This window comes from Arvicola amphibius, chromosome 8 (genome assembly GCF_903992535.2).
Source record: "Arvicola amphibius chromosome 8, mArvAmp1.2, whole genome shotgun sequence".
NCBI lineage: Eukaryota > Metazoa > Chordata > Mammalia > Rodentia > Cricetidae > Arvicola > Arvicola amphibius.
In genome coordinates, this window is record NC_052054.1 from 46,335,118 (window position 1) to 46,347,400 (window position 12,283).

The window sequence follows — 12,283 nt, forward strand, 5'->3', positions numbered from 1 at the left end:
TGCACTCATTTATGTGGCGTGTGCAGACATGTTCACAAATGACTGTATGCCACTGTCCAAGTGCAGAGGACAGGCGGCAGCTTTTGGGAGGAGTCAGTTCTCTCCTTCAGACATATAGGCTCTAGGGATCAAGCTCAGGTCACAGAGTCTGGTCGCAATTGCCTTTATCCACTGAGCACTCTGCCAGCCCTATTTTCTAACTGTTTATAATACACTCACTCTTAAAACATAAGAGAGCAAAGACAAAAGACTTGGATTATGCTGACCAAACCACAAGATTGCCTTCACTCCTCACCTTAGCAAATTTTATTTTAAGGTGGGTGATGTCACATTATCTGCAAAATCTTAACACCTTAAAAATTCCTTACAATTCAATCACCAATTCTATAAATTCTACATATGAAACAATACTAATACTAACTGGGTAAGTAATTTGACCATGTGAATTACAAACGGTCAGTAAATAATGAAAGAGCTGGGTACGGTGTTGCATAACTGAACTCCCAGCACTTGTGAAGGTGAGGCAGGACGATGGAGAGTTTGGGGCCAGTCTTAGCTACATGATAAACCTTGTCTCCTCCAAGTCAAAACTGAACAAATAAAAAATCTGTCTAAAAAAGTATATTCTATATAGAATTATAGCCTTATTTACTGGTAACAGAATTATTTTTGATTTGCTTCTTTAGATTCTTCTATAATTTTTTTCTACAATGGGTTTATTCTAACAATATATTTTGAAAAAGATACTTTAAAATACTTTTTTTAAAGACAGGATCTCTCTGCAGCTCTGGATGGCATGGAATTCATTATGTAGACCAGGATGGCTTCCAACTCACAGAGATCTGCCTCCCTCTGCCTCCCAAATGCTGGGACTAAAAAGGTAAACACAACCAAGTTGGGTGCTGAGGCAGGTGAGCCAGCCTGTATGAACTGGAGGCCAGCTTGACTTACCTAGTGAGCGTCATCCTGGTTACCAAGATTAGGTACACAGACCCTCTCTCAAAGGAAAAAAACCAAAATCAAACAAAGGTGTACACAACCATATCAGGCTAAACTATATTTTAAAGAAAAATTAAGACCTGTCTCTGGCAAAAAAAGGAAAAAAAATAAGTCTCCCAAAATTTTAAAAAATATAAATCTCTGCCTTAAATTTTGCAACATCAAATAGCCACTGAAAATAACTCTTGCCTTTAGAGAGCAGTTTCCTGAATTTCTGTGTTGCTGCCAGCTGCTGTTCAGCATCGCTAGAGAAAACCATCCGAATCATATCTGCAGTGATGACATCTTCCTAAAACACAGAAATAAAATTAACAGGCAAATGTTTTTGCATGAATATTATTTATATTATTTGATGTATATACTGTCTCAGAAATATTATGAGGCATAATACAAACCAAAACACATTTTCGTAAAGTATACCTCTGGAATGGGTACAGTGGAACTGACATCTGGGTCCTGGATGGGACTCTCTAGCATACAGTCTTCATTTTTGGGCAAAGAGACATTTCTGCGTTTGAACAACTGCAACAAAGAAAAATTATTTTATATACTAAGTTTTCCAAAACATTCAACAGTCATAGTATTCATATGAGTAAACAAAATGATTTTTATAATTCAAAATATTAAACATTTACATTTTATAGGGCTTGAAAAGGCATATATTTCTTTAGTTGATGACTAACTATAGAAGAATTTTTCTAAGAAAATCTTTACTATGGACTGGAGAGATGGGTAAGTGCTTAAAAGTGCATACAGCTCTTGCAGAGGACCAGAGTCCCAGTACCAAGGTTAAATTCCAAGTACCCAAGTTTGACAACTTAAAACCATCTGTACCTCCAGTTCTAGGGCATCTGATACGTCTGGTTTCTATGGCCAACTGCTTTCAATGCACATATCCTCCCACAAACATACACACATAATAAATAAAAACAAATCTTTAAAAAGAGAACTCTTGATTTAAAAAGTAAATCACACAGTATAACTATCATGCTACAGAGTCAATATAGCCAATTAACAAGCAATAGGAAGCTGGGCATGGTGGTGCATGCCTATAATTCCAGCACCTGAGTTAGAGGCAGGAGGCTCTAGAACTCAAGGTCATCCTCAGCTACAAGAAAATCTGAGGACAGCCTGGGCTACGTGAGACCCTGTCTAAATAAAATAAAAAAGAGCAATAGGAAAAAAGTCTTAGGAAAAACAGCCCTATACCTTTTAGTTCCATTAATAAAAATAGAAAGATAAAAAACAACCAAAAAACCTCCTTGTACTTTGATGATTAAATAAATACAGCTCTTCCACTGTCTGTACACACATTTTTTTAGTCAACAGGTTTTTTTGTTTGTCTGCTTGTTTCTTTGAAGTAAGTTCTGCAAGATACTGCAGACAGGAGCTGAAAAACCACAATTACTACATTTCTAAGCAGGCCTTCTTGGACTTTTGGGAATAGTCCTTTACATACACTATTTTTAGCTTGTTTTTGTAAGAACTACTTATTTGTTATTGTAAGAACTACTTCTTTATAAATATTTCCAAATCTATATTGGAATGAAAAATGTTAAGACGTATCCATAAGTAGCATATGCAAAGTATAGAAGCTATTATATTAGCAAATACAGAAAGCATAAAATGAAAACACAGAAAGATGACTATAATTACCTTAAGACTTATGAAATCCACAACACATATCATGTGTTTTCTGGGGACAAAGTCTATGCTGAAAACTGAAGGTGAGCTAAATGACTCAATGGTAAGCATTTTTAGCATTGGGGAAAAGTATGATAGCAAAATGTTTATTAACACAAGAAAAAAATCACCATAGTCAGTAACTATCTTAGTACAAGATTCTAATCAATGAATTTACAAATATTATTCCAGGGACTTAATTAAGGAACAGAGTTAGCAAATCAATTTTCTCAAACACTTAGCATTTAAAATTTTCTAAAATACAGCAATGATAATTAAACTTGCAAACCTCCACATGAGGTACAGACTAGAATGGATGGATTTGTTGTATCTAAGAACACCCACCTGTTCTTCCCTTTTTTGTTTTCGAAGTTGTATTCCTTCTTCTTCTCTCCGCCTTCGCATCTCTTGAGGATTTAAGGCTTTATTCTTATAACTTTTCATTCTGTAGTTATCCCTCCCTGGACTAGCCATGGAACCTTAGGGGAAGAAAACATACAGGGATAACTCTCAAAACAACGTAAGAGGCTTAGTGTAGGCAACTAAATTTAAGATCACTGATTACATTTGACCAAAAATACTGTCTCTCACACCTCTATCATATTAGAGAAAAATGACCAAATAGTTCAGTATTTATTTCTTAGTCTTAGCACATTTCCTGATGCCTTAAGGACCACTTGAGACCCTAGCAACTTACTTCACAAGAGGTTTAGTTAGCTCACAGACCTGGAGGCCAGGAAGGTGCCAGCAGATGCCCCACTTGAGATGGAGCCTCATGCTAATTAATACACAGCAGAGAAGCAGAAAGGCAAAGTCAGTGGGCATTTGTAGATGAGATAAGGTGACAAAGCTGCTGGTCCAAAGGGTTTCTACACTGGCAATGAAATTAGAATACAAATTTTGGCAGGAACAAATCACATCTAAGCCTTAGCAATATTAAACAAGTAACAAATTTGGGTCTAAAAATACTCATCACCGTTATTATACTGATACATGATATTTTATGCTTATGTTATAACCTACTCTGGGTTCACACATGAGGACTAAACAGTGATCTACAGCAGTATTCCAACTGTAAGTTAAATGTGACAGATACTTAGTGATCACTTAATACACTACTGTGATAAGTCCGAAGAACATACCCAGGCCTGACCAGAAGCTACTATTAACCAGTTGCCAGGCAGTGGTGGCGCATGCCTTTAATCAAAGCATTTGGGAGGCAGAGGCAGGTGGATCTCTTGAGTTCCAGACCAGGCTGGTCTACATAGTGAGTTTCAGGATGGCCAGGGTTACACAGAAAAACCCTGCCTCAAAACAGAAACAAAGAAGAGGGGGGCTTTCATGTATCTGACCTCTCTGATGTAAGATGCTAATTGGTTTGCAGGTATATAAGCAATAAAGTACACTAAAACATATGCATTAAATTCTGTGAGAGGACAGTAAGAAACAGCAATTAAGTGTCCCTTAGGAAGCTCAGAAAGGCTTCAGTGTTGCTCTGTGAAAAAGGAGAGAAAGGGGAGGGGAGAAGCATTTCAAACAGAAAGAATATATGAAGATATGGCAAAAAATTAGAAGCCTAGCATAAACATAGAACAGTAAGAAATAAAGTGTGCCTCAAGCAGAAAGAGACAGCAATGAAGCTGTAAACATGAAACAGATATGAAGCTGTAAACATGAAACAGATATGAAGCTGTAAACATGAAACAGATATGAAGCTGTAAACATGAAACAGATATGAAGCTGTAAACATGAAACAGATATGGTTCCTGCAGTCCAGCTGGGAAGTTCAAACTTGATCCTATGGAGCAGAACTAAAGGAAACAAGTGAAATCTCAATGAGAGTGCTGCTGACGTTAACTGCAGTCATTGTAATAGATGAATCCCGACTTTAGGAGACTGCGTTGAGCTACAGATGGTTGGAAATACAGTTTGAAACACAGAACAAGGGTCCTGACTTGATTATCCAATGTCATGGAGAGCCACAAAAAGAAAGGTGACAGGAAAACTCCTCATGGTATTTACATTTCTGAAGGGGAAACCCAGCCAATCACCTTGTTTGTAAGGCATGTCCCCGTTAGGCTAATATTTACTTATAAAATCTGGCGGGCCTGCAGCCCTCCTGCTCTTTGTTTTCCTGCACTCCTCGCTGGAACCTTTGACTTGTAAGTTCCCTTTTCTTTCCTTTATTAAAGCTGTATTATATATTAAAGCTAGTCTGGTGAATCATAACTGCCGATCAACCACGCCCCTTCATTTTGGCGCCCAACGTGGGGCTCAAACCCACGACCCTGAGATTAAGAGTCTCATGCTCTACCGACTGAGCTAGCCGGGTGGCTGGGAGCCGGACGGGACAAAAAGCAGGCCTGACCGCAGCTCCTCACTACACATTTCAGTGGGGGGGGGGGCAAGACGAAAGAAAACCAAAAGAATTGGGACAGAGAAGAAAGTAAGAGAAAATACAGGAGTGGGGAGAGTGCAAGGAACGAGAGCCAGAGAAGTATTTGAGTAGCAGTGACATTATAACACACTCCTCAACATATTTTACTCTTCCGTTGACTCATCAAGCAAACAAACCAAGTACCAAACAAGGCATCAGATTTGATAACCAGAGGTCACTGGTAAAAGGAGTAAAGCAAAGTTCACTACTAAAGGAGTTCAAATTAGAACACAATGGGCTAAGGACTAAAGAATGGGAAAAAGTTTGTAGATTAGAAGCAGAGTCCAGAGGTAAACCTCACGCTCAGAATACATGAGACATCTACAGCTGGTCAAAATCCAGTTTTCACATATGTTTCAGCAATTCATATATACCTATGTGGTGGTTTAAATGAGATTAGGCACCATAGGCTCATGGTTGAATACCTGTCCCCAGCTGGTAGAAGTAACTGGGAAGAATTCAGAGGAGGGGCAGGCTTTGAGTTTCAAAACACTTGGGCCATTCCCAGTGTCTCTCTCCCTGCCTTGTGGGGTCTCAAGATGTGAGTTGTCAGTTACTGCTCCAGTAGCACGCTTTTGGCCTGCTGCCATGCTCCCTGTCATAATGGTCATAAACTCTATCCCTCTGAAACTGTAAGGCCCAAATAAACTCTTCCTTTTATTAATTGTCTTGGTCATGGTGTCTTATCACAGCAATAGAAAAAATAACTAAGTCAATCTACAAACAGAAACTAGAAACTGTTAAATCGAGGTTAATTAATAACAATGTATGCATTCTCCTCTCTTTTTATATATTACAAACCTTGGACTGGAGAGATAGTTCAATGGTTAAGAGTATGTATTGCTCTTACAGAGGACCCCAGTTTGCTTGCAACACCCAAATCAAGGCGGTTCACAACTCCTCCTAACTTCAGCTCCATAGGAATCCAATGCTTCTGACACCTGCACTCACATACCCATGCCCATGTATAAATAATTTAAAATAATAAAAATAAAAGTTTAAAGGAAAAAATGTATTTTTAAAACTCTAATTTCACTAACAGCTTAAGTAGAAAAACAAGGAAAAACTAGTTTCTGAAATAACATTTGTTACTGAAATACTCTATTTATACAAATAAATCTTGTAAAATTTTCTCAACTACATATGTAGATTGCTGGCATTTAAACACTTTGAACACACACTTTTATATATGTATAATATATATATATATTCCACATATATATATAAATCTATATATTCCATCGTCAATATTCATTCATTTATTTATTTATGGATGTGTATACTCGCATGTGTCAACACCACCAATCAACTTTAGGTTTCGATCCTCAGGAGTCACCCACTTTTTCTGTTAAGACAAGGACCTTGGGCTTGTTATTTAGTCTCAGAGGGCTCTCAGGGTGCTCCACGAATCTGCCTGTTTCAAATCCCTAGCAATGGGACCACAAAAGTGATTTACAATCATTTTATTTTTAAAGACAGGATCTCTCTTTGTAGGCCTAGCTAGCCTAGAACTTGCTAAATAGACCTGACTGGTCTTGAACTCACAGAGGTGTGCCTAGCTCTGCCTCTCAAGGGCTGGGATTAAAGGTGTGCACCACCACCTCTGGCCCAAGTGCCTCCTTGGGTTCTGAGGATTAAAGGCCTTCATACTTACCCAGCTACCTCCCCAGCCTTTCCAATACTACAGTAGGCTTTTTAGACCACCAGCCCCAGATCTTGACACAGTGATTTATTAATGATGAATGCTCAGCCTTATCTTAGGCTTGTTTCTAGCTAGCTTAAAAATAAAAAACAACACAAACAAGTTAGCCCGTTTCTATTAATCTATTGCTGCCCGGAGGCTCATTTACCTCATGTATGTACTGTCCATCCTGCTCTCCAGCTTCCTCTGTGTCCAGCTGGCTGGGCCTGGCTCCCCTTTTCTCTCTGCCCACCAGCCCCATCTAACCCTCCTCTGCCTAGATATTGGCCGTTTACCTCTTTATTAGACCAATCAGGTGCCTTAGGCAGACAAGATAAAACAGCAACACATCTTTCCATAGCTAAACAAATATTCTATTCCACAATAAATATTTCTCTTTATACATGTATTACAATCATAATTATTACCCCACTGTTGCGGGAGCTCCTTCTGCTCCTTTAGCCAATAGCCGCTGAGATACCAGCCCATTGGGGCGTGGTCTCTCTTTTTAAAATTGCGGCCACTTCCCTCCGCTCGCTCTCTGGCTTCCTGCTCCGCTTCTGACGACTAGGCTCCCTTCCTGATTGTGCAGAGGGCTGTTGTCTGGGACGGTGATCTGTAAGTTTTTTCCCCTTTAAATAAATAACCATTCTATTAATCATAATTCCAAACTGGTGTGGGATTGTTTGTGATTTACGCCATCATCCCACTGTGAAAATTACAAAACTAGCCATTTTCTTCAAGGAATAAAAACTAAAACTGCAAACGAATAGAAACTCTAATCTTTACTCCTCACAATTGTTTGGGTCACTTTGGGCCCTTCTCCCCCACAACATTTTTGCATTCTAGATCCCTCTTGAATTATTAACAAACTTGTAATCCAAATTAAAGGTAGCTCCAAGAACACATTATGTTCTTTCTTTTTATTCAATGATACTAACTTTCTGCAACTTTGCCTTCTTCACTGTGTTATCTCACCCAGAGAAATTTACTTAGCTGGAAAACAAGTTTTTTAAGGACTGGAATTCAAAGGCTTGAATTGAACAAAAATTATTTGAAATACAAGAAATGCTATCCAGACATCTTAAAGTTGCCAAACCGAGGCTTTTGTTTTTGTTTTGTTTTGTTTGCTTGCTTTGTCATTCCTAAACTTATTTTTATTCCGGTTCTTACAAAAACCACATTGGATGAAGTTAGGCACATAATGAATCTGAACTTCCAGGAGTCTTTGTTTTTCTGGTATTTGTTAAAGCAATTTCTCAAGTCACTAAAGCATCATTTCTCTGTGCTTGGACACCTCGCTAGAAAATGACAAGCCTGTACAGAGAGGGAAGTGACAATCCTGAGTCCCTACGACCAAACACACAGTACTTAGGTGCGAAGCAAAGTTTCCTGCCTCCCTTTAGGAACCCTAGTCCCTACAAAACAGCAGCCGTTATTGAGGACTGAAACTGAGAGGCAAGTCAAAAAGCCTCTTGTCTCCCCCCCCCCCCCCCCATTCTTTGATGTGTAGAAAAAGCTGACGTGTAAATGTCATGGTTGACATCTCGCTACGCCCTCTCATAGCTTCCAAATCCCTACATCTATTATGCATTGCATTTTCATCTTCAAACTGGGAAGCCAGCTGACAGAGCGCAGCACGGAACGCAGGGTTGCTGGCTTTGGGGCCGGAGGCTAAGGATGCCTGCTCGGGTGCCTCACGGAGGGTCCCCGAACCGTCCTACAGGCACGGTGACAGCCGCCGGACACCGGGAGGAGCAGGAGCCGCGAGCAGGGCGGGGCGGGCGGCGTGATCGCTGCCACGCCCCCAAGCTGCAGCCCTTCCCGAGCCCGCGAGCCCCGGGGCACCCGCCCCGAACCCTTCCCAGGGACAGGGACATGCACACCAGCAGCAGACCGAGGTCCCAGCCCCGCGCGAGCGCGGCCGGCCTGCGTCACTCACACTTACACATTCACGCGGTCCCTCCCGAGCCCCGACTAGCAGTCTCCCGCGGTGACCACGGCTGCGGACAGCACGGGGTGGACGCTCCACCTCGACCGCGACCGCGGCTCGCAGCAGCGACCCGTTAACCAACCCAAGATGGCCGCCTCCGGCGCCCCTTCCTCAGACCCTAAGCCGGCTCCCAGAAGCCCTTGCTCTCGCGGCCAGGGCGGAGGGGGCGTGGCAGCGAGCGTCGCTGCAGAGGGGCGTGGCTGCTCAGCTGGTGGCTCTGAAGGACAACACCCAGCAGCTTGTTCTGCAAGGTTGCTGCTGCCTGTGAGGATTGTCACTAGTCCTCCCTGTGCCTGCAAGGTCGAGCTCTCCTTTGTTCGTTCATTCATCTACCTCTCCATCCTAGAATAATATATTGAAAGTGCTGTGGAACCAGTTTATTATCGGGGATCTAGCACCCAAGCAGGTTTTGTTTTGTTTTTGTTTTTGTTTGTTTTTGGAGACAGAGTTTCTCTGTAGCTTTGAAGCCTGTCCTGGAACTAGCTCTTGTAGACCAGGCTGGCCTCGAACTCACAGAGATCCGCCTGTCTCTGCCTCCCAACTGCTGGGATTAAAGGCGTGCGCCACTATCGCCCGGCCCCAAACAGGTTTTTTAAAAGCAGAGCAAAAACTCAAGGCTCATGAAAATCAGATGCAGCCTTTTGCCTCCTTCAGCTTTATAAACATCTTACGATGTTCTGTGTGTGTGTGTGTGTGTGTGTGTGTGTGTGTGTGTGTGTGTGTGTGTGCCGCTGGCCATCATGTTGTTCAGAAAGAATAGTCACCTACAAGTCTCCTGCTTCAGCCTCTAACACCTGAAGGATTTCAATAAATGTCGTTTTCTATCAATGCAAGAATTAACTCCAGATGAAGCACTCTACACTATAGCAAACTCACCCAAGCCGATAATCCACCCTGAAGAGCTACAAGCAGTAGTGGGGGCAGCAGACTAAGGCCCATGGGTAATGCTAAGCTCTGAATATGCAAGACAAACAGCATGATTCCAGTCACAGAGAAATTTTCGATGTATTAGAGTAGCTAAATGTCTGGTTACTGAAATATAAAGAGATAAAAACTGATTCTTTGTCCATGTGTGTAACTGAGAAGGGAAGCTTAACAAAAGGATCCTGGACAAGACTTTCCAAATACTAGCACTGTAAGCAGCCTGAGTGGCCAAGAATGAACATATTCTAAAGAGACACTTAGATTTTTTTTGCCCACCAGACTATTAGAAGTATAATTCTATGAAATTAGAATTTCTCCAGCAATCTCCTGTTAGACAAAGGAATGACTGAAGCCCATGGGGTAACCAGGGAGGAACCTGTATCTTGAAGAAAGATTCACAACTTGTCAGATCACCTTGTAGGACAGAATCGGAGAAGAGACAGTAGTGGACAAAGGAACATGCCATGACTGGACTGCTGAGTCATAAGTACTTCATGCCTTGTCTTTAAACGTCTGTAGATTTATTCTCTGTAGTCTCAGGGCTGAGTAATGTTGTGGAATATTCTGTGAAGTATTAAATTCCTGGCTAATGGGAATCTGCCGCCACTGATGAAATAAGCCAATTACCTGAATTAATAAATCCAGGTTTATTCTAAGCAAAGCATTCCTGGGTGGCTCCGGGTATATTTGAGGAGACCACGAGAGGATCCAAAGAGTTGGGGACTTTTAATGTCCTTGGGGGTAGAACATTTGGTGGGCTTTTTTCAGAGGTGGAGTTTGGACTGAAGCAACTCCAGGGGAGAGGGTTTTGGGTGGAGCCTCCGATTTACACTGAGTAGATATGTGTCACTGTGACTGGTTTAATAAAAAAGATGAATGGCCAATAGCTAGGCAGGATTTCCAGGCACAGAGGATGCTGGGAAGAAGAAGATGGAGACAACAAGGGATGCAGAGCAAGCAGGATGGACACCATGGAGATGAGGTGATAAAGTCATCAGGCAGAAAGTAAATTAGTAGAAATGAGTTAGTTTAGCCAGGCGGTGGTGGCACACACCTTTAATCCAAGCACTCAGGAGACAGAGGTAGGAAGATCTCTGTGAGTTCGAGGCCAGCCTGGTCTAAAAGAGCTAGTTCAAGGACAGGCTTCAAAGCTGCAAAGAAACTCTGTCTCAAAAAAACCAAAAATAAGTTAGTTTAAGTTATAAGAGCTGGTTAGAAACAAGCCTAAGCTATCAGCCAACCAAGTTTTCATAATTAATAAGAAGTCTCCTCCATGTTGTTTTTTTAGTGAGTTGGTAGCCTAAATAAAAATCCGTCTACAGAATAATGATAATGCCAGTTCTAATCACGTATTGATCTCATCAAGAGTCTTCCAGTTCCTAACTCTGATATTGTCATTATGGTGTTGGCTATCTTGTTGGGCTAATAATATATATATATATTTGAGTCAGGGTGTATTAATCCCAAAGATTTGAGGAGAAAGACCGAATCATCACTGTCAGGTTAATTAAAGCATTGTAGGAGGAAGACCCACTTGTTTGTCCCAGCCATCCGGCTAGCTTAGCCCCGAAATAACCACATAGAAACTGTATTAATTAAATCACTGCTTGGCCCATTAGGTCTAGTTTCTTATTGGCTAACTCTTATATTAATTTAACCCATTTCTAGTAGTTTGTGTATCACCATGTGGCAGTAACTTACCAGGTAAAATTCCCAGCGACTGTCTCCAATGGATCCATGGCGTCTCTCTGACTCGGCCCTTCTTTCTCGCAGCATTCAGTTCTGTCTCCCCGCCTACATAAGTTCTACCCTATCAACAGGGCAAAGCAATTTCTTTATTAACCAATGAAAACAACACATAGCCAGAAGGACCTCCTACACCATTTCTCTTTTTCTGTTTAAACAAAAAGGCTTCAACTTTAACATAGCAAAACTACATAAAACAAAACAGGTATCAAGAAAGAACTACAATTAAAATATTTATATCTACTTTATCTTTTTTCATAACTAAGGAAAACTATAACTATAAATTCTTCAACTCCATCAAAGACTCCAGAAGGATATAATATGTAAACAGGAAGTGCATTGTAAACAACTTCCAAAACTCTAGAATTGGCAGAGACATCTCGCTACCTGGACAGTCACCCAAAGTTCTTCTGTACCACTGGGGTATCCATCTTCAGCCTATAGGCCCATAGTATCCATCAGACTTTTCCATGAAGCAGGAAATTTCAAAGACCGTTCCACCTATATTGGCAGTTTTCAGTCACTTTCTTCTGTGTTCTGCAGAATGTCTAGCAGACTCTTTCATCAAGCAGAAACCCCAAAGAATCATCTCACCTTTAGGCAAGTTCAGCACTCATTTCTCTGTGGATCTCGCATGTCCAGTTCACCCAACAGGGGAAGATAAGAGCTGTTATAGAGGAGTTCCAAATGGGGAACTTGGCATGCAAATAGGCAGGGTTATAAAACAGAATATAACAAGGTGGTCATAATAAGGTATTAATAATAACAGGTAGCTACAGTAACCTTCTGAAACAAAGGTAGAGTTGCAAGATGATCATAA

The 12,283-nt window shown here is 41.1% G+C and overlaps 1 protein-coding gene and 1 non-coding gene across 4 annotated transcripts in view; both read right to left on the reverse strand.

The window, feature by feature from the left end:
* The window catches only part of Kpna5 (karyopherin subunit alpha 5), a 49,141-nt gene extending 37,671 nt beyond the window's left edge, over positions 1 to 11,470 (reverse strand). The window contains exons 1-4 of one of the 3 annotated variants that reach the window (XM_038340006.2): positions 11,419 to 11,470; positions 3,028 to 3,161; positions 1,420 to 1,521; positions 1,189 to 1,288 (exon numbers count right to left, since the gene is read on the reverse strand). In XM_038340006.2, the coding sequence (XP_038195934.1) occupies positions 1,189 to 1,288; positions 1,420 to 1,521; positions 3,028 to 3,156 (331 nt within the window). In that variant the 5' untranslated portion in view covers positions 3,157 to 3,161; positions 11,419 to 11,470. Of the gene's footprint in view, positions 1 to 1,188; positions 1,289 to 1,419; positions 1,522 to 3,027; positions 3,162 to 6,773; positions 6,870 to 8,748; positions 8,912 to 11,418 lie in introns of those variants that run through there. The other 2 variants (XM_038340005.2, XM_038340007.2) reach the window with 2 other exon arrangements.
* Positions 4,942 to 5,014, reverse strand: Trnak-cuu. Its single transcript has one exon. It is a non-coding gene; the product is annotated as a tRNA-Lys (tRNA).
* Positions 11,471 to 12,283: the final 813 nt, after the last annotated feature.